This window comes from Bombyx mandarina, chromosome 01, assembly GCF_030267445.1.
Source record: "Bombyx mandarina strain Sakado chromosome 01, ASM3026744v2".
Lineage (NCBI taxonomy): Eukaryota > Metazoa > Arthropoda > Insecta > Lepidoptera > Bombycidae > Bombyx > Bombyx mandarina.
The window spans coordinates 8,246,737-8,270,052 of record NC_143208.1 but is presented as its reverse complement, the minus strand read 5'-3'; the positions used below and the strand labels follow the sequence as shown (position 1 = coordinate 8,270,052).

Below are 23,316 nucleotides of genomic sequence, written 5' to 3'. Positions count from 1 at the left end.
TTTCGTTTAGAGACAATCGTGAAAATTTGATAATTCGAATTAAAGAAAAATGAATTAAAATTTTTCTGAGTTAATTTTTTCAGAACTACCTACACGATTTAAGTATCCTCACAGCCGCTTCTCTCGATAAGACCTAACTTTTCCCTTAAATTGTATGTTAAGTTATTAATGATAAGATGAGGATGAAACCAGAATTCTCGTTAACTTTCGACCTATTACCAGAAAGGGTTAGACAATACCTTGAAAAACGGTGTAACAGGTAAGATTGAAAAAAAGAATCCACGGAGAATCACAATTCTGAACAATGAAATCCGATCGACGCGCGTCTCTACCATTTGTGACGGTTTTAGCAGCTCGTAGGTATAAAAGGAGGAATAACAATTCTTGATAAAATTATGTATAGAGGTCGCAATTCTCAGTCCTGAGGATATCGACATACATATGTATTTGAGCGGACGAGAATTACGAGCCTACTTGTGTTGGTAGGGACGTCTTCTTGGATATTTGTTATTTTATTGAAGCTCTGATCTCATGTCCTAAAGTGAGAGGAGATATTTACGTTGTGGTGTCTACCGATTTCAGCAACATTTTATTTCCGTTTAGTATTATCAGCAGGTGTTTTTCGGGCTCTTCTGAGTATCTACGAAACATTTAATAACAATAATAACGCGATGTCGCGTTCTAAAACACTGATGTCCAATTAGGGCTTAACGTTTATCTCTTCATTTGTTAGTTTATATCCTACTATATGCGTTTCGTCATATATGTATGTAGGTACCAAATTAGTTTCATTGTAGATGTAGATCGACCCATAGCCACTTATGCTGTACGACAGTAGTTCGAAACAGTTGGGAGTAAATAAAAATTAAAAATATTAAAACTAATATCTAAGTAGATACAAGAATTAGATATATTATGCATGTTACTTAATAAGAATCTTATATTGGTTACTAAGTTTTTTCTGAAATGTTTCAAAAGATTAATACTAACTACAGGATGTCGCAGAAGCATGTGTCAAAGTCGAAACGGTAATAAGATTAATATGTTAATAGATTTACTCGTGATTCTGCAATATGAAGCGAATGTAGCTAGCTGTTCTCTCTCGTTTTCCCTTAGACGATGTTCAATTTGCTTAAGGAAACAATACTGATGACGTTTCCTATAAATATTGTTTCTAAAAGAGATTATCGCGAGCATTACCTTACATTGAGTATTGAAATAAAAGTGCAGTAATGGTGGAAGCGTTAATTTGATCTATAAAGGAGACGAAAGCTTCTATCATTTGAGGCGCCGTTCTTGAATTTATATTTTGTGAATAAAAATTTAAATTTTATGTGTTGACGCAGTGGACAAAGACTGAAGCATTATTTCAATAAATTGTTAACTAGCTGTGATTGGCGAACCCTGCGGTCACAACTTTGGCCCGTGGGTTGACTTTTGCGCACATTACTTCCAATTCTCTTGATGCGTGATGTTATCATTGTTATATTTCCGAGTTATTCGAGTAGAAATTCGTTTAAGTGAATTTTAATTTAACATTAATCTAACTAATATGCTAAAATACATATTTGTAATTATATTTCATATAGTTTCAACAGTCCTAAAAAGGTAAGGTATTAAACATAGATTTTCTTCTAACATAACTAATTCTGATTATATGTAATGAAATAATTAAAAGAAAATAATACGAATTAAATACTTCAATCAGAAGTCAACGAAAGTAAATAATGTATATTAGTGAGATTCAAGTGAAGAAAGAATATCGAGTCCTTGGTCATATTTGCTATGCCGAAATTTGAGTATCCTGCGCTGAAAGGGAATTAAATGTATATTTTTGTTTTTAGCCACTTGGATAAAGTTATTATAGAATAATTTCATTGTAATATTACTATGAATCTATTTAATGGTAAAAAATAATAATTTAGTAACATTTGCCATCTACGCACGTGTTACGTTGAAGGTTTACGTTTGTATAAATTTCCTAAAATGACAAGTACGTGCGCTTAGCTTGGTGGATGAATATTAATCTCTGTTGTCTCTAAAATTGTATTTTTTGGTTTTCCTTTTGTAATAAAATCAAATAGAAAAAAAAAACTTTTCGTTGTAAAATTGAAAATCAGCACTATTTTACAATTAATTTATAAAAATTCAAAAAATATTAAATAAGTAATTATAAAATTAAAATCATTAAGATAATAGTGAATATGAACGCAACAAAGGTCGGCTTTATCCCTTAGAACGGCCCACTGCCTGCAACATTGTATGAGAAGCCATTCTTTGAAATACGCGTACCTATTTGGAATCTAACTGCATATTCGAAAATACTTAGAATAAGTGGCAAATTAAGAACAGTTTTTTTTTTATTTTATTAAAATTTAATAATTACTTAAAGTGGTTAGATATATTGTCTATCGAGCTACTACTAAATTTTAGATATTGTATGGGCAATATTCTAAACATATTTGCGACAACTCAGTTATTTATAGCCGGTATTGGTAGTCAATGTGCAACCCTACAATGGTGGGTGTCAAATTTCATACTTGTTTTACTACAAGTTTTGCGATCCAGCCAATAAAAGCTTGATATCAGTTAAAATGTCAGTCCGTCTGCTTATCTTAAAAAAACCACAAAAGAGTCATTCTGATAGGTTGATAGATTATTTTGATGTTAGCTAATATTTTTTTCTCATTTATATAGTTTCCCTTATTATTTACACTAAAATTGCATTGTGATGGAAACAGTTATCTATTAGATGGAAGTTAAATTCTAGTCACAATTTTTTACTCAGGACACTGATGAAACTTAATATATGCAGACACAATATTTTTAATCAGTCCTAAATTCATAGTTTCAGTGCGTTCCACATAAAAATGCGTAGCAGTTTTTGCGAAACTTTTAAAATAGGAGAGCTGCCGGATAATGCATCCGGTACTGAAGTTAATATCAACGTTCACTCGAACCAAAGGTGAGTCATTATATTTTATAGAATTATTTTTTAACATGTAAGTAACAACTTTTAATGTAGCTTCAAATATAAGTAGTTTGTTTTATTTTCGTATAGATCTGTTTTGTTTCTCAGAAGCTTACTTGGATACAGCGAGACTGTTCAGGAAACAGAAGTATCAATGATGAAAATGGAGACGGAGTGTAATTTTATACGTTTACACGAATTTAAAAAATGCATAATCTTATTATATTTTATTAACGTTTGTAATACCTATTTTACATCATGTGGTCACCGAAAGACGGAATACAAATGAATTAAAAATGATTAAGCGTAATTAAAGTACTTCTGACATTTAATATATGTTACAACTTTACCTTTATAATGAGATGTTTTATGGACATAGTGCGCACTTTCAAAATTTTCTAATTACGTAGATAGAACTGATTCAACTCGTGAATTTGTATGAATGATTTTCGTTCAGTATTGTTCGCCTTTTATATAACGAGTTATCATCTCAATCCCTTACAATTGCTTTAATAAAAATGTTGATGTTAAGCCCGTTGTTGGAAAAACATGGATGCCCAAAGTAAATTTTGTGCAATTATACTAGCCATTATTGTGATCGTTTTCAATTTCAAAAAGTATTTTAGAATCGTTATATGCGTACGTACGTACGGGTGGGGTAAAGGCAGTAAACAGGTCAGTATGCTTAGTGCGAGTTTTTTCAACTTTCTCGATAGCGTAAAAGTTAACCCAGTTTTGTATGCAGTTGCGATAGCGCCCCTAGCGGCAAACGTAAGCAAACGATCCCATTCCATACAAATATGAGCTAACTTTTACGCTATCGAGAACGTTAGAAAACTCGCACTAAGAACACAGAAAACAAAGAGTTTTACAACACTTTCTCACGAGTAATGTATTGCCAAAATAGGTAGGTGGCTAAGTCAGTCTTGCCAGCCTCTGCTCCAAAGCAAAATTGATCTGGCGTTAGAGAACAGTACAATAATATTTATTTCGAACCTGTAAACAGTTAAACTTCGATCTCATATCACATGATGGTCGATGGATTTCACGTTACGTTTACTATACTAGTTCGTGGGCGAAACATATCCATGTAGTAGCAGTAGTAAATGGGCAAACAAGCTGATGTTTCACCGCATATTTAGTACTTTTCTTTGTTACCATTAGTAACCTTAGTACGTTATCTTACATAATTGCTGGTAGCTTCGAAGGGTTATGCCAGCTTCACCGGTTTGGTCGGTGAGCTAGGTCTTGCTAACACTATCCCTAGCAAGAGGGTTGCATTATTGAATCTACAACCGAATCGCAAACACGACCCACTGTGAAGATCCGACGAGAATCCAGCTAGATATCACAACTCCAATGCCAACACCTACTTTGAGAGATCAAGTCCAAGTGTTTGCTTTTCCATAGCTTGGTAGACTATTATCTTCTTAATAATACTAACATAACTAAAAAGCTAACCACAAACCGTAGAAACTTTTACAACTGATGGAAATAAGTCCTGTCCATACTAGGTTGGTACCTACGCAAATTATTAATCTGAGAGAAAAGTTTCATTTTGTATATTAGTTGCCAGTTTTAACAACAGTTAGATTAAAGCAGCTTTATCGACGACCGCTGTGATTGTTCCGACAATATCGCAGTGAAACGTAAACACGAAAAAGTAATCCGTGTTCTAATGAAATGAATGGAGAAGAATTAATTTCTTCGTGAAATATTTTATTTATAACACAAGGGCAAACGATTCACTTTTTTCTTTTATACCAATTAATTACTTATCTTCAGATTTTTATGACGGTAAATACTTTTTGTTATCTTGAATTGGCTACTTTTTATTGTATAATGGTCAGATATTTTTATATAATCGTAATAAAATATAAAGAAATAAAACTATAATGGATTATTATGGGGTTTGCTTAAAGCAATTTCTTCCAGAAAACCCTTAGATTAAACCAATAGCCAAGGAGGTAAATTCAAGTTACATAACCCTCAGACACAGCCCACTGAGTTTCTCGCCGTATCTTCTCAGTGGGTCGCGTTTCCGATCCGGTGGTAGATTCTGCGAAGCACGGCTCTTGCTAGGGTTCGTGTTAGCAACGTCATCAGGTTTGAGCCCCGTGAGCTCACCTACTAGTTAAAGTGACGCTGATATAGCCTCTCAAGGCTATCAGTTTAGGTAGGAACAAAAAAAAATCAAGTTACAATTTCAAATAGGATTTTCGGAGTGTTACTGTCACTGTGGCTGTATATTCTTTCTGCGTGTAAATAAAATTGATACGATTACCTATGTTGCGTGATTAATGTAACGGTAATTATAAAGTATAAAAAGTACTGAGATGTAGGTAGTTGAAGAGGGAGTATGGTTACAAATTCATACCTAGATTATTTCCTTCTGCTCAGTAATTTTAAGGTATTAGTTTTTTTATTTACTTTAGGTACGTTACTTTAGAGAAAGTTCTAGCGGTTTTCATAGAATCTAGCAAGCAACATTTTCAAGATAAGCTTCCGTACAAATAATATTTGAGATTCGTTTACCTTTTGCCGTAGAATCTAGGTAAAAGGCCAGCGGTCAAAACTAGATAAAAGACCTCGTGCAAAAACTAGACATAAGGTTTGCTTTAAATCTAGTTATTAGGACAAAATAGCGTTGTGTGATATTTACATCAAACAATGCTAATAAAGGTAATGATTTCTTTGATTACAGTAATTTGCCGGTTGAAACAGTCCGATCACGATTTCAGAGAGTTCTTGGAAAAGTACGTAGTTTTAATATAATAATAATAATATATAATTAGTGCTTAAGTTTGATCACCAACTTGATTTAGTGGCTAGTGAAAACGGATCTTGCCTATTGGCAGCTTATTACTTGTTAATTTTACAATAGATAATACAAACTAATTTCAAGTTGTTTGAGGAATATAGTTGGTTGAGGAAGGACTGTTTTAATTTTGTCAATAAATGTAGGTATTCTGAATGAATGTGTGAAATCATTTAGCTTTCAATAAAGATTATTGTTATTGTATAATACTTACGGTGTTAGAGTATTTCCTATATCATGTTCTGTATGCCATATGTATATTCTATAACGCCGAAAATAAACGATTTTAACAAACCATTTTAATATCCAACTTGAATCATTTAATCAAAAGAAGAATAAATGTTCATTATGTAGTTGGGTGCTTTTCAAAAAAAAAATGACTAGCAAAATCGGACTGTCCCACAACTTCAAACATTTTTATTTTTGTTTTTTTATATAGCACATGTAGATGTAAAATGTTATATGATTAAGGCAGACATTTTAAAATCAAGTTAAATTGAAAAACACATTAAAAGACGATAGATATATTTATATTTAAAAAAAAAGCACCACAGGAGGTGAAGATTTCCTGTGTCCCACGGTGCTCTCGGAGATTTCCAATACTTCGTACTTGTAGACTATTGAGCTTTGAGTATGTTTAGGTGTTCGAACATAATGTCTTTATATCTAAAAGTGTGTTTTCGGTCTTTATGTGATTAATTTATGGTTATTTTTAAGAAATATCATTAAATTAATGTTGCCCTACGAAAACCATAGTACCGAAAAATCCGGTATCGTCACGGCGAATTTGATATCTTACATGAGACAAAATCTACTAATTTGTGTTTTTTCTACTTTCCTAACGACGTTGTGATCGTATTTTGATACCGGCGTTACTGTTTAAACTTTAGTTGCGACAAAATCTGTGACGAAAGTGTTGGTCTTCGGCGTGCAGAAAAAGTTTTCTAGATAGTGACAGTATTTAAAGGTAAATAAACCAATTTTCTTTACTTTGGCATATTGTATTTAAAACATAAACTAACCTATATTAGATTAATAAAACTAAAAACAAGTTAATTTAACAGAGTATTAGTTATTTTTAATTTTAAAAGTTTTGTCGTATGAATACGTCACCTCCTGAGCGTCATGTGACATACTACCGGAATAAAATCGTGACGAACTTGAATTATAAAGCTTAGTGTACAACGAAATATTTAATCTTGTAATTGATACTTCTCTACGTGTTACCTAATTTGATAAGAGGTAAAATTTGTATTGTTTGTTTGTACGCACGTAATACCCGTGACGACTCGTTGGATTTGAATCTAAATTGACTGAAAAAATTGCTATAGACTACTTATTATCCAATTTTACTACAAACAATGGTGATTTTCTTGTTTCAGATATAAGTTCGCATTTAACATACCTATTCGTATGTATGATTGCTCTGCTAGCCGATATGGTAGTATATTGGGACGTTGATAAAATCCTAACATGTTTTGATTTAAATCAATGTTAGATTAATAATGCCAGGCGGCCCTGGCCTGTTACACATTTCATAATCACTGAGAAGTATTTCGGATGTCAGCGAAAAATCAACAAGAGTATAAAACTGCAGCATTTTACTCTTGCGATGAGTCAAAGCGATATTAGAAAATTACTGCAGTGCTCCATTTTTTGGTGCTCTTTTTGTATGCATTCTATTTATGAACATTTTCCCGAAGACGAGCGCGAGGTTTGTTTGGAAGGATATCATCATCATCATCATCATCATCTCAGCCTGTCTACTGTCCACTGCTGAACATAGGCCTCTTCAACTGATGTCCAGTGCGGCCGGTCCGTTGGCACCTGCATACAACGTGCCGTGGGAGGAAATAATTAATAGTTATTGGAGAAAGTATTATTTCGTTCGGTAGAGAATGGCGCTTAGCGCAGCAGAAAGAGCGAAGCGATATCGCGAAAAATTAAAGCAAAATTCTGAAAAATAATCCTGTAGGTAGGTGTAAGTAAAAACATAAAATAATCACCAACGACTCCTAAGTTGGTTCTCGTAATATATAATAAGTTAAGTGATCTCAAATTGATAATGTTATGTCTTTGAATACTTTTATGTGTATAAAAAAAGGTTTAATGAATCTTAATTTTACGCTCTTTGTGACTGTGTTTTAAATTGGCAGTGTGGATACTGCTTAAATTATTCCTATTCGTCACGCAATTTTCATAATAGTCACTGTGCTATATTCTAAATTGTAGAAAACTAGTTTTAAAAGTATCTAGATTTCTTTAGAGTATTAAGTTTTGAAACTATTAGAATTTTGTTATTGCCGAAAATTCCTCACTTTGCTTTATTTATGAATTTGTAACACGTATCATTAGTAAACAACAACTTTTCTAGGGCGATGTGTCTAAGAAGTGACGAAAATGAAACTATTTGGCTGATTATTTATAATTGCGATAGAATTATGCAAAATTTTTGTTATATTTGGAAACATTTTAAGCATATGCTAATATAAGTTGATTTTGTTTCAATACCTGGTTGTTTTATTTCTGACTGATTAAATTGAGTGACCTAAAGGATAAGACATCCGGTGCATTCGTATCAAGCGATGCAGTGGTGTTCGAATCTCGCTGGCGGGTACCAATTTTTCTAATGAAATACGTACTCAACAAATGTTCACGATTGACTTCCACGGTGAAGGAATAACATCGTGCAATAAAAATCAAACCCGCAAAATTATAATTTGCGTAATTACTGGTGGTAGGACCTCTTGTGAGTCCGCACGGGTAGGTACCACCGCCCCGCTTATTTCTGCCGTGAAGCAGTAATGCGTTTCGGTTTGAAGGGTGGGGCAGCCGTTGTGACTATACTGAGACCATCGAACTATATCTCAAGGTGTGTGGCGCATTTACGTTGTAGATGTCTATGGGCTCCAGTAACCACTTAACACCAGGTGGGCTGTGAGCTCGTCCACACATTTTAAGCAATAAAAAAAAAAAAAAGTGACTTACAGGAACACTTTCCGTCAACATATGACCGAAAAACTTGAATATTTCTCTTATTTATGATTAAAATTTTAATTTAAATAGCATATTTAGCTAGTTAATTACATCTACTTTGATACCAGAGTAAATTTAAGCAATTTCATTTAATCCCAAAATTATATTTCCTGATCGTCACGGGGTCAATTTTTCTGAAAATCACCCAGTTGCAGTTTTTTCTTTAAACTCCCATTCATAATGAACGCCATCTAAATATTGGAAAGGTGAGGAGTGTTCCGATTTTTTAATAGTTATCGTTATCTGAACAATAGATGACGTTAGTCTCTGTTCAGTGAGTACTTAGGTTCTCATTTTTAGTGGATTATAATCTGTATAAACTATAATCCATTGTCAATAAAAACCTGTATGGGTTTTAGTGTGAATTGCTGTTTTATGATTGCAAAATGTAGTTTGTTATATATGCATAGAAATCGGAGGGAGCATGTGACCGTAAACTAAATGCGCTGTCGTCATATGCGCGGACAGCGCGTTTGTCGATCGGTACGGCTGCTGCTGGGATCGGAAATTTATTCTCGCGCAAAATGGCAGCCAGTACAAACACAAACACGATTCCTTGGTCAAATACCGAAGATGACTATGAAATAGGGGATGTAATCGGTATGTGGAATATTGTTACAAATATTTGTAAATAAATTTCTCTCTACATATCCATAATGTTCATAGAAATTTTATTTCATGATGTCCATGTTTCTGATGATAGACAAAATTCTTGAAAATTATTTGTAATTTCACCCAAATGATTGTTATAAACAAGTTTGATAGGCATAAATATTAATACTAAAAGTTAATATAAAGTAAGTACACATGTACAGAGAATATAAATTTATTCTTAATAATGGAACAACAACATTGAACTTCATAAATAAAATTGATCTAAGAATACATGAAATATATCACTTTGTTAATAATTTATCAAACAACGTGACCAATATCTACCATTATATATAATTTATTATAATTTGGTTATGAGTTATTGATTATTTGACAGTAATGGAGGCTAGTTTATATTTATAGTTTTCATTCAAAGTTTTCATTCAAAGATTGAATTAATTGCTAATCATGATTATATGAAGGAGAGAATAAATGAGTAGCTAGAGAACTATGCCTTTTGTATTGAAATATAAGTAGACAGATAACATATGATGGTAAAAATCCATAAAAAAGGGGCATACTGCAGCTCATAACATTACTCAGATGACTACTGCATGTGTATTATCTAAACTATAAATAAAACAAAATTTTATGTGAAATATTTGGTGCTTTTATTATTAATCAGTAAATTCTAGGTGTTGGTGCCACAGCAGTAGTGTACAGTGCATACTGTAAGCCAAGAGGTGAAAAGTGTGCTATAAAAAGAATAAATTTAGAAAAATGGAATACTTCGATGGATGAGTTATTAAAGGAAATACAGGTAAGTGTGTTTTCATTAAGGGATCAATAAAGCTATGAATACAATTATTTTTATTTTAAAATTTCATAGTTTGTAGTTGGGTTTTGGCTTTCTTAATTTTCAATACTTTTACTATGTTTGGGAATTTTCAAGTAATAATACTTATCATAGTAGTCTTATTAGAGTGAGCTAGTATGTTATGTGTAAAAAAAGGCAAGCCAGTTCTGTGTGTTTTTATTCTTGTAAGAAAGGCTCCCATCAACAGGAGAATATAATGATGATTTTACTAGAAGTTGTTTATGAGAAAATTGAGATTGCAGAAAATTATAATTATGTAGGAATAATGTCGCATGAGGAATTTACGTCATGTTTTATAGACAGTATTAAATCTTATCGAAATTTAAGTTTACATATGGCTTAAATTTTTCAGGCAATGTCAAGTTGTAATCATGAGAATGTCGTTACATATTATACAAGTTTTGTGGTGCATGATGAGCTGTGGTTGATCTTAAAGCTTCTTGAAGGTAAACTCATTATAAATAAAGGTAAAATAAAAAATAAAACAAGTACAACCAAATATATTCATATAAAACTCTAAGTTATCTTTAGTAAATAAAGTTTTATGTTTTACAACATACAATCAATTAATGAAAGAAGGTGATGAAATCTATCATCTATATTAGTAGTTTCCAACCTAAATGATATTGTAATTACAGGAGGCAGTCTTTTAGATGTCATCAAACATAAAATAAGAGTAAGCAATTGTGTCAATGGAGTTTTTGATGAAGCTACAATTGCTACTGTTTTAAAGGAAGTGCTAAAAGGTTTGGAATATTTCCATAGCAATGGACAAATCCACAGGTATTGTAAACTGAAATATGCATGTGTTTTATTTGTTTGTTATTTTATATTTTTATAAGTTACTTTTTTGCTTTCTATGTGTATTATATTGAATGTTATACATCTAAATTTTGCTATTGCGAACATATTATTATGTGAACACATTTTACAAAATATCCGTGTGTTTGAAATATTCATAGCGATGTTTGCATAGTAGCGAATTGCTTGAAGTAGATCTTATTGGGCTTATTTAAAGGTAAGGATATATTATACTTTTTGTTTTAGGGATGTCAAAGCTGGTAATATATTACTAGGTGAAGATGGAACTGTGCAGTTGGCAGATTTTGGTGTTTCTGCATGGCTGGCTACTGGTAGAGATATGTCTAGACAAAAAGTTAGACATACTTTTGTTGGTACACCATGCTGGATGGCACCAGAAGTCATGGAACAAGTAAATAATCATTTGTGCATAATGTCAAAAAAGTGTGCTCATAAATTGGCCTGCAATGACAATTCTCAGTAAATAACATAATTTTGTTCATCTTGAAATTTGTATTTTAAACAAATTAAATGTTATATTGGGTACAGCTTGTAATAAAATGGTTTAATGATGTAGGCATTATTTAACTACATTCAATTTGAAATGCAATTTCAGTATGATTTAAAAATTGCCTTCACAGGATCATGGCTATGATTTCAAAGCTGACATTTGGTCATTTGGAATAACTGCCATAGAAATGGCTACAGGAACTGCTCCGTACCATAAATACCCTCCAATGAAAGTGTTGATGTTGACATTGCAGAATGATCCTCCTAATTTAGATACAGGTATGTGGAGCACTTTATACTTCACTCTGTATTGTCTATACATAAGATTTATACATAATGCGTATTGTCTATACATAAAGTGTTAAATGTTATCAAAAGTGGTCACAGACACTAAATAGTCTACCGATAGTATATTATTGAATAGTAGATGTAGACAACATAATTTGAACAAGATAATATAAATAACATTGTCTTCAGAGTAAATTTTTTGACAGGTAAATAAGATTCGTAGGTAAATTGACAACATAGTCAAACTACCTATTTTCGTATGAAAAAATGAAAGATATAAAATGATTTTGAGTATAAGTATTGAGAATAAGGTAGACATGAAAGTGATCAGGTTTACAATGAAATGTGTAAATAATAAAAAAATCCAAGCCAATCCAAATTTAAGTATGTTTTAGTCATACTTATTGTTTTAGGAGCTGAAGAAAAAGATCAATATAAAGCTTATGGGAAAACATTCAGGAAAATGATAGTGGATTGCTTACAAAAGGATCCAACCAAGCGTCCAACTGCCACAGAGTTGTTAAAGCATCCTTTTTTCAAAAAAGCCAAAGATAGAAAATATTTAACTCAAACTTTGGTTGCCATAGGGCCCAGCATGGAAACTAGAGTAACAAAGGTGTGGTGCTCTTTTTACTTACCGGGAGTTGTAATAATAATGAAATCTACCTTTCAGGCTTAATCTTGCATTAATTATTTTGATTTTATTATTTTAGACATTTGATACATAGACAACTTAGGTGTTATTCGTTGTCATTTCAATAAAGTGCTAACTACAATAAAATTTTCTAAACCCAACGTTTTGACATTTATATTTCTTTGCACACAGAATAACCTAAGACTATATTAAAGTCTGGTAAAGTGGCAAAATGTAAATTTTCATTTAGTTTATGGATAATTGGTATTCATATTGGTTAATTGGTTATAACTTAAACCAATTAGTGGTCAGTTTAATGTTAACAATTTCCATTTAAGCCTAAGTATTCAAATTTTCACATCATATTTAACTTTGCATTATTGTTTCACAACCAGTGGTGTAATTATGATGATAAAACGATATAGCAAGCTTTTTTTCAACGTGATATTGATGTTACATGATGTATAGTAGTGTAAAATAAGAACATATTCCAGGCGAGCAAAAAGCATTCTGCTACGTCAGGTCGTCTTCATCGTACAATGACTGGAGAATGGGTGTGGAGTGAAGAAGAGGAAGGCGGTGTTGATTCCGATGATGATACTCCTAACAAAGATGATCAACTTCCTATGAACAGGATTCAAAAGGCAGAATCTAGTGCCAGTGAAAATGAAGACGTAAGTTTACACCAATAACACTCAGGTTTATTAAGCTGCGTGACATTCATTAATTTTAAAAACATTAAGAATACAAAGCTGTCATTAATATTAATACTGATTCTTCTTTTTAATAGGAAATTTCAACTGATTCTAAGCAACAGCCAGTTCAGCCGCAACTAACACAGCCTCAAGTAGTCCAGGCGCAACCACTATCGAATATGTCTCAGACCCAATCACTACAGGCATTGCCACAACCACACCAAACACAGTTACCTGCACAAAAATTGCAACTAGATCAACCGCTATCTCAATCTACATCGCAGCAGCCGCAAGCTGCGCAGCCACAGCGTCAAGTCGTTCAGCCGCAGTTATTGTTGGCACAGCCACAATCCCAACCACAAATTATTGCGTCGCAACCGCGAATGATGCAATCGCAGTCACAAATGGTTCAGCCCCAACCACAGTCACTACAGTTACAATCACAATTGGTGCAGGCGCAAAATCAATTACAGGTGGCAACCACACAACCGCAATCAGCACAGTTGCCACCGCAATTGGCACTACCACATCCTCAGTTGGCATTGCCACAATTGCAATCAGCACTGCCACAATTGCAATCGGCTCTGCCACAATTGCAAACAGCTCTGCCACAACTACAATCTGCTCTGCCACAATTGCAATGTGGTGTACCACAGTTGCAATCGGGAATGCTGCAACTGCAGTCAAATTTACCCCAAATGCAATCGGTATTGCCCCAATTGCAATCGTCAATACCGCAATTGCAACCAGTACTACCGCAAATGCAATCAGCACAGCCGCAACCTCAATTAGCACAGCCGCAACCCCAATCAGCACAGCCGCAACCCCAATCAGCCCAGCCGCAACACCAATCGGCACAGCCGCAACCCCAATCAGTACAGCCGCAACCCCAATCAGTACAGCCGCAACCCCAATCAGTACAGCCGCAACCCCAATCAGTACAACCGCAACCCCAATCAACACAGCCACAACTCCTATCAGCACAACCGCAACCCCAATCAGCACAACCGCAACTACAATTGGCACAGTCAAACCCGCAATCAACACAGCCAAAACCCCCACCAGTGCAACCAAAACCACAACCAACTCAGTCGCAGTCGCAACCTGAACAACCACCAAAAGCACAACCTGTTATTATGAAGATTGTTCCCACAGTTGTCAATTTGGTCCTAAGATTGAGGTTTGTAACTTTGAATAATTTACTTAGTTATATATACGTAATATTCTTCTTCACTCTGAATCTATGGATTTATCTATATACCTTTACCACAACTCTGGGTGACCAGATTTTTTTTTTTAATTACCTATGTAGGAAATATCAGCATATGCCATAGCTGACGGTAAATGGTCACCATAGGTCATGAACATCACTAATGCCGAAGGCATAGCCAAACAGCTGCCTACTTAGTTTAGCAGCTGTCATTATATAAAAAACTGGCGTTTTTCTTATCTCCATGATGAGTGCTTATGAAAATATTCTGTCGATAAAATGCTTAAATTACATATTCATACGAGAATTCAATACCTGTTTAAGCTTATATAATATACAAAGCTCTATTTTATTTTCTTCTATTTATATATTCTATTATTTCTTTATTCTATCTATTTGAAAAATAACAGAGGTCTTGATTCTTAATTGAACTTAACAGGAATTCTCGCGGCGAGTTAAATGACATTCGATTTGAGTACGTCATTGGGAAGGACACTGCTGAAGGCATAGCTTCAGAACTAGTAGGTGCTGGGTTGATTGACCCTAATGATTCAGTGCCTATATCGTCGAATTTGGCAAAACTACTTAATGGCCATGTTGCTGCCATGCAGACCGCTCCTAAAGCTATTACATTCCATTTGGTAAGAAAAGTAAAATGTTAACATTTTCTTTACAAATTTCAAAGGTCTTTGCATGAATACACTCATGGTGTGTCGGGGTGTTCTATGGGTATCTGATCTCATTGGGGCTTAAGACAATAAAGCAATAATTTACACTGAGTCACATGTACACATATCAAAATAATATTTCGTTTTTTAAGAAAAATAAACATCGATTATTAAATATTAACCATTTTTTCACAGAATTCATCCAGGCCTAATCAAACATATGACGACAAAGCTTTGATTGGATTTGCACAAATAACAATTGTTGACTAATGTTGAAGATTGGGTAGCATTGGTGTACTGAATATAGTGAACAAAACTAGGACAAGCTTCTATATAAAAACAGAAAACTATTCATAACTAAATTCAAGAATGAAGTTTTTTGAGCGGAAATTGAAACACTTCCATATGAATTTTAGGCAATTGAAGGTCGTATTGTAATTTTTTTATATGTTCGATAGTTTTTAATTTATGAAACCATTTATATTAGATTTCAACGGTTATGAACAAGCTGGGCTTAGTGACTTGCAATATTTTTATACGTTACTTTAAATCGCTGGTTAGTGTTCCATCAAACCAAAGAATCGTAGTCTTAACAAATTCAATATCAAACTTAATTTTTAGTCGATAGTGTGCTGTGTATGAAATACAGAATTCTAGTTAGGATAGCTTAAACTAGAACAGCATGCCGGGAATTAAATTTAATTATATGTTTAAAACAGGCTTGAATGAAGCTAGAAAGAAATGTAATGATCTTGAACTATAGTGCAGGGCTATTAAGAATTTTTATAGTACTGAGTAAAGTGATTGAAAGACTGGTGAAGACTTACAGTACAGGTATATATTAAAAAGGGAATTTGAAAAGAATGAGTTTTCATAATATTTTTGATCTGACTGTCGATTTAGCACAAAATCCAGAAATATAGGCACATAGGTTATTGGTAGTACTATTTGATTTTTTTTTGATTAAATTAAATTATTGATTGATTTTTTAATTAGTTCAATTGTTGGATTTATTAATCTATACTGCCTGTTTCAAATTAAATATACTTAAAGGTTTTTTTCTAGGCACACTTTGATGGTTCATATTAAAATTTCTGTGAAATTATTGTACATCCATGAGCATTCCTCATCTGTAATATTAGTAATAATAATTCTGGAAATTCCATTATCTTGTATTGAAAAACATTGTATATTACTTTTTACACCTTTAAATTATCAGACGCTGTTTAATCATAGAGTGAACCAAAGATAGTACCTGCCTATTTATGCCGCGCAGTAGATTTGCCTTCTGGTTTCGGGAACAGTAGACCAGCCGTTATACAATAAAATGAGTCCTCATATCTGAAGGTGTGAGGCGTCATTTACGTTGTAATATCTAAGGATTGCTGTTCCCCCGTAACATATGGCGTTTCATTTTAGGCGACGCTCAATGGAATTTAACAAATAGGTAGGTACTACTAATAATATTAAATGTACTTTTGTTAATAAATCCTCAATTTAGATTAATTGAATTCAAATTCTCAAATTTAATGCATTTTATTGTGATTTTTTAAGGTGAGTAATGAGTGCAAAACTTGTTTCGTATGTACAAATTTAATAATTATTTTAGTGCACCTTTTTTTAAATAGACACAGATTCTTTCTCTGAAAGGTTAAATATAAAAGAAAAAGGCTAATTACTAAGTTAAGCACTTGGTCTTAGAAAAAGTATGTTCATGAAGGCGCAATCTATTGCGAAGGAATCTGGACGATCCCCCATTGCACGAGGTCGTCGACCTCGGGCGTCAGCTGATCTGATTATTTCAAATCTGGAATTATCAGCATTACTAATTACTATCTCTGTTTCTGGGGATTGTTCCCCTTGGACATTGTGTAACTTTTAATCCCCTTTCCTTTTAAATGAAATTAATAAACTATGAAAGGTACGTGAATTTACGGTTTTGATGTATTTTAGTGTAAAGACACTGAGATAAATAGATCAGTTATGATGATAATGATTTAACATTAATATATTTTTCCTTGGAAATGTGCTCTGTCTTATGTCGTAACATTTATACTATAATATATTATACATTGATAAATTTCCCTAAACTCGTACGAGATTTAAGGTTTGTATAGTTTAATTACAGTTTTTGTTTGTTTCGCTTCAGATTTGTGGTGTTTTTTGTTAATTTCGCGATGAAGAAGTATTCTTAATCTCTATATTAAATGGTTCGATCCCTTTAACAGTATTAAATGTTAATTTATAAAAAAAAATGAACTCTTTGTGACTTTTAGTCACCTTATAATGTAATCTCATCTTAACACTAGTTTGGAATGTAATTCATTACTTAATGTAAGGTTATCAATAAAATTATGATAGTAATTTGATGTTTATGAGAATCTCCATATTGTATTTTACAAAAGATTTTACATCTTATATCTTGATTATTATAATAGTAGTAAGTTATTTTAGTTTCGTAAAAAAATGAAACTCTACTATTTAAATGTACTTAAATGTGACGTTAAGCAGTTTTACGTTGATCCAAGGTAAATGTGTAAGATACCAAATGGTATGCAAATTAAATTTGTTTTTTTTTAGATGTAACAAATGGCCATTGACCATCTTTATTTCGTTGCAGTATTTTCCGTCTGCGTAACTCATAATCAGTATTGAGAACAAATGTAATTGTGTCGCGCTCACTCACTGTCACGCATTCATTTAGCGAATGTCTCTGGTTACGTATAAATTTAGCACGTGTTTAACAACAAGCTCTATACTAGTGACGTTATTCGCTGTATATTGGAATTGTCCGAGACTATTGGATCAATATAAATCAGCTCCTACTATTATTATATTACTACATACTACTATTATTACCTATTATATTGTGTATACTTTAGAGATAAATATAATATATTTTATTGAAAATTTAATCTAATAAGGATTGTTGTCTAGCATGCTTATAAAGTTTAACTTTACTAAAATAATTTTATTTTGCTCTGAATTAACTAGTTTAGACAACGAGGCCGCAGATATTTTTTTGGACCGCACTCAAAGCTAGTTTGACGAAAAATATCTTTTAGACTTTTTGCAGTATAGCTTTTTGTATTGATATAAAAAATGTCTTAAATTCATACAAGAAAAGAAGTTTGATCATGTTACATTATCGGTAATTGTCCTCTGAGTATCATTGTCTACGTAATTAAAACAAATAAATGACCTCTAGAGATAATCTGATTAAATTAGAAATACCACATTAATTACTTTGGTAGTATCCTTCACCTTTCGTATATATTTTGCGGTTAACAAAGATACTTCAAAAATAATTCAATAATAAACAAAACTAAAATGAAATGCGGATGATAAATGAACCTACCATTAGTATTGATTTTATTTATAAGTACAGTATTTTGACAATAAGAATTCTAAACATATCTTGTAAGATATCGTTATTTTGAAAGCATATCCAAAAATTGCGTATTTTTGTAGCTATTGATCGATTTAATTTATAAATGTGTGATTAATTTGAAACATTCGATCAATTAATGTTGGACTGAAAATGTATTTCGATCTATTGCAAACCAACTAGTTAGGTGTAGTGAGAATCAAATTTTTAATTTTTGTAGGCAATTAAATTAACCTGGCTGAAGTTGAACTTTTGAAATAAAATTAACTACTATTTTAACATAAATAGCTAATAAGTTGGCATTCGACTAACCCGCGATGTAATGCAAATTTTACTAGACGAACCACGTGACGCGTATCAGCTGATTTTCAACTGTTTAAAATTGGGTGCAATGAAAAAGAAAATAGTATTATAATTTTTTGAAATTAATTTATTAGTCGTATGATATTTAATAATACATCGTGTATAAGACATTAATTCATAACATAAACGAAAAATAATACTGATTTGCTAAGCTAAACCAAAAGTAAGGTAATGTAATTGTTAACATTATCAAATTTCGTGAAATCGCATTTTGGAAAGCAAAGGTGCTTCATATTTCACACGACATTGTTAACACCGCGCTTTTCTTCATTTTTCGATTTACAGGTGACCGCCAGCTATCCATATTTTGTTTAGATTAGTTAGTCGTCGTTCATTGGTGGAAATACGAACATAATCATTGACAGCTCAAGATTCCAAATAATTTTATGTTTATATTTTCGCTTGCATTCTGTTATAGATTTTATACCTAATGCAATGTCGGGAAACATCTGAAATATTCTTTTTACTTATAGTTGATATTATACTGACAAAATAAAAGAGCTATTGAAAAACAGAGCAGAGAATGGTACTTAATTATAGCGCCGTGTCTTTTTTTAACCGACTATTTCCAGTTTTTATTTATTGATAACACTAAAGGTCGTCAATAGCTAGTAAACAAAACAGAAAAAAAGCGAATCTTTTCGAAAACAGGAGAAAACAGTATTTATATTTAACTGTTTTCGTTTCACCTTTTTTATATTCACCTTATTTATATAGATTATAAATTTGCGTTTATGTTATCCGTAGCTTTCCTATCGCGCAATGGGATTTGCGTCAGCTTCGATAGAATATGAACAGCGACGATACGTTTAGCAATTAAGTAATCTGCCTGAATTTAAGTTATTTTAAATTTATATCAAAATTCCTTTTTTTTTAACAACATACGCAATTAAAATCTCTACAAATTAAAAACGTTCCAATTATTATAATTTGTGATTTTATGAAATACGAAGGAAGTACAAGTATTCAATAATTACTAGAATATTCGTGTCAAATGTCAATATGTGGTTTGTTATTAAAAAACTTATCGTACGTAAATGCGCGTTCGCAAAATTTATCCGCATATCGCGGGTGACCTTGCCAATAATAATATTCTTTAATTAATGAAATAATAAGACCAAAAACAACGTTAATCGAAGATATATTTTTCGACCAACAAAGTATGATGTGTATTTTACTATTTTATAAACTATCACAAACTTAAAGTTACTTTCTTAGTAAATTTATTTACTCAAAATATATTTTAACTGGAAAAGACAAAACATTGAAGTATCAGTTTTTCATGTGTTCTCAACCCATTCATATTTTTGGCTGTTAAGTATAATAATTATTGAAAATATTTAGTTTAAAGATTTCCTTTCGGAAAAGTTATTTTCTTCAAAACGACTAAAAATAAAAGAAGAGAATAAATCGCATAAAATAAATTTAAATCTTAAGCTGTAATTATGGTCGAGTTTCTATCATTGAGCTTACAGTACCTGCACATAAATGTGTTAAATACTCTATAATGCTTGATGAGTTTGTCAAAGTCAATGTTTATTTTAATAACTTTTCGCATTAAATTAAAATAAACAACGAACCTTTCGAACAACTGACGTAGAGAAATTATAGAAAGGATTCAACCACTACTAGAACTTATAATAATTATCTGCGGATCTATCTGTTCGTACTGCAAGCATTTATTAGATAAAGACTTTCGATTAAGTGAGCCCGCGAACTAATGGTTTGAAGACATCTTTCGATCACGTGATATCCGAAGTACACAAACTCAACGAATAAATAATAATAGACTTATAAAAAAGTACGAGATTTCTTCGTTGACGATAAAAATCTATTTGAATCTGTTGCTCGGGTTTTTTTTTTAGACATGACTTGATAACAAACTCCCTGGTGCGGACGATGTCGCGTAACTGATTGAGCTAAAACCGAGTTGCCACGTTGTGTAAAAGGCGTTTTTTTTTTAAATCGCACGTCTATCGGTCACTAGTTAACTAGAACCAAAGAATTTTAATTATGCTGCATTTGCATCTTCCTTAATATAAATCTCATAATATTAGATAAGATTTTATAATCTATATTTATATATAAGAACAAGTACATCTCTGTTGATCATTCAACATGTACAATACGGTTACCTGTTGCGTTAGAAATAAGATCTGTTTTTTTTTTTTTTTTACCACAGAAATATTATCGTTAGTACTAATAGAAACGTGAAATTCATTTTAGAACTGAATTATCTAATAATACTATTTTCATACATATGTTTTGTAGAGCCATATTAGTAGTACCCAAAGTACCTGCATTTAGATTTAAATATAAGATATTTTTTAATATCTATCGATGGTCGTAGGTTTTAGCTTAGTTATCTTCGTCTTCGATTATGTATTCTCAAACTTATATGGAAATAAGTAATCCTATTTTTGTGTGTTAGAATCTAAATAAAACGAAGTAAATGTTTATTAAATTTATGGAAATACCTCATTTTTTTCATTTTAATTGAATGTTATAATATCTTAAGGAATAATCAAATTACAACCAGATAGATGCGAAATATTTCGTAACCGTCGTAGCTTAAAAGATAGGGCGTCAGATGTACTCCAACTTTGCGATGCAACTATGTCCAAACACATGTTCAGGTTTTTTTTGCATAGTTATGTGGACGAGTTCCGCGGCCGAATTTTTTAAATTTTTTTTTGCATACTTACGTGGATGAGCTCACGGCCTACCCGGTGTTAAGTGGTTACGAGAGCCCATAGACATCTACAACGTAAATGCGCCACACACCTTGAGATATAGTTCTATGGTCTCAGTATAGTCACAACGGCTGCCCCACCCTTCAAACCGAAACGCATTACTGCTTCACGGCAGAAATAAGCGGGGCGGTGGTACCTACCCGTGCGAACTCGCAAGAGGTCCTACCACCAGTAATTACGCAAATTATAATTTTGCGGGTTTGGTATTTATTACGTAGTATACGCAGTACGTATTTCATTAGAAAAATTGTTTAAATAAATAGTAGATGAGGGAAAAAGAGAGTGTAATGAATAAATCATACCCGCAAATTAGAGTCCGCAATTAGTGGTGGTAAGGGCGTCTAGCGAACTTGAAACTTATTTCTTTTTGAAGATTACGAGCTGTTAAAGTACCGTCATCCACTTTTTATGTTCATGGACTCCGGTAACCACTTAATGCAAGTGATTTGTGAGCTCATTCACATGCTTACACTACACGATAAACAAAAAACTGACCCAATTTATTCTCACATCATAACACGGAAAGATCTGTTTGGAGCGCAATGTTTGAAAATAAAACGTTAATCTATACTAGCCCTGACCTAATTTTAACACATAAAACTTGCAGTTAAAAATATTCACATCGTTGCAATGCTTAGGATCTGGAACGTATTTTGTCTCGGTGAATTTTAATTAAATATTTAGTAATTGAAATTAATTCTCTAAGATTCGTTTAAAACATTTCCGTACTCTAGTTTTTAAAATCACTCCGATGTGGGAGAGTACACCGCAGCAATAATAATAACTACCACCATTGCTATGTTTGTTTACAGTGTATTACCTAGCAATTCTTCTAATTTTTTTGTGGATTATATAAATTATTATTGGAAGTCAACTGCACTTCTCCAGTTTTCTGCAGAGATATGATATGGCTTTCTAAAACGACATTTTAAGTCTAATAATATAGGTATATAGGTAGACGTTAGGTTTTGCCCTTGGCAATGCCGATGACCAACAATATCATGTGACTCGTAAACTTGTTTGCCTCCAAACACAATAAAAAAGAATTTCATGATTATATTCCCTATATCAGTGGTTATCATAGTGTAGAAGAAATCCGGTTCGCGCTAGCAACATTAGCAACGTATTTACATACGAGTATGATGTTCAAGTTTTTAGAATAACATTTAGTAGCTTTGAGGAGTTTTCGAGATTATCTCTATTTTCCTTTATCTAGAATCGATGCATTCATCCATACTGCATTTCCTGAAATACTTTTTGCTATGTGCCATCGGGCTCTAGAATGAGCTCTCCCCTTGTGTCGGTATTTTCAGAGCGCTATGACATATCATGACAAATAAGGTTTGCAAGATTGCGAGTTTCAAATGGGAGCTCTCAGCCGTAGGCCACGGCGTCGCTGTGCTCCTTCATTGCTGAAGTCCATGAGCGAAGGTGGTGGACCATATGATAATTTGCCTGCAAAGGGTCTGCTAGGGTGGTTAACAAACCTGCCCCCCAAGCCCTCAATCTCGCCCATTCGTTCCGATAAAACTATAAAGACTATCGGTCTGTAGCAATACCACTCACTCGGTGGAAGATTTTTCCTTTGTGATTTCTGTCAAACTAAGAAGAGATTATCCACAGGACAATACCTAATTTTAATACGGCTAAATGTCTTCACTTGTCGCAAAGGTAGATGAATATTGAAAATTCTTTTAGGCTATTTTGTAA

General features: G+C 32.7%; 2 protein-coding genes and 1 long non-coding RNA gene across 4 annotated transcripts in view; 1 reads left to right on the top strand and 2 right to left on the bottom strand.

Annotated features, from left to right (window-relative positions):
* The window catches only part of LOC149503485 (uncharacterized), a 222,868-nt gene that overhangs the window by 43,061 nt on the left and 156,491 nt on the right, over positions 1-23,316 (bottom strand). The window lies entirely within an intron of this gene.
* The window catches only part of LOC114244501 (uncharacterized), a 41,113-nt gene that overhangs the window by 10,228 nt on the left and 7,569 nt on the right, over positions 1-23,316 (bottom strand). The window contains exon 1 of one of the 2 annotated variants that reach the window (XM_089728620.1): positions 3,322-3,430. The exons of the other annotated variant lie outside the window; for it this stretch is intronic. Coding sequence (XP_089584746.1) covers positions 3,322-3,348 — 27 coding nt within the window. The 5' untranslated portion in view covers positions 3,349-3,430. Of the gene's footprint in view, positions 1-3,321; positions 3,431-23,316 lie in introns of those variants that run through there. 2 annotated transcript variants of the gene reach the window in all.
* Positions 1,448-21,327, top strand: LOC114244500 (uncharacterized). The gene is made up of 14 exons (XM_028176329.2): positions 1,448-1,608; positions 2,849-2,965; positions 5,676-5,727; positions 9,236-9,425; positions 10,115-10,239; positions 10,649-10,742; positions 10,935-11,079; positions 11,344-11,509; positions 11,739-11,886; positions 12,309-12,511; positions 13,024-13,203; positions 13,320-14,404; positions 14,874-15,075; positions 15,298-21,327. The coding sequence occupies exons 1-14, from the start codon at positions 1,553-1,555 to the stop codon at positions 15,370-15,372; spliced, it is 2,838 nt and encodes a 945-aa protein (XP_028032130.2). The 5' UTR covers positions 1,448-1,552; the 3' UTR covers positions 15,373-21,327.

Coding starts and splice junctions, on each gene's coding strand:
- LOC114244500 (XM_028176329.2), top strand. CDS start 1,553: ATGCTAAAATACATATTTGTAATTATATTTCATATAGTTTCAACAGTC. Junction 11,887..12,308: donor TCCTCCTAATTTAGATACAG/GTATGTGGAGCA, acceptor TTATTGTTTTAG/GAGCTGAAGAAAAAGATCAA. Junction 15,076..15,297: donor AAGCTATTACATTCCATTTG/GTAAGAAAAGTA, acceptor ATTTTTTCACAG/AATTCATCCAGGCCTAATCA.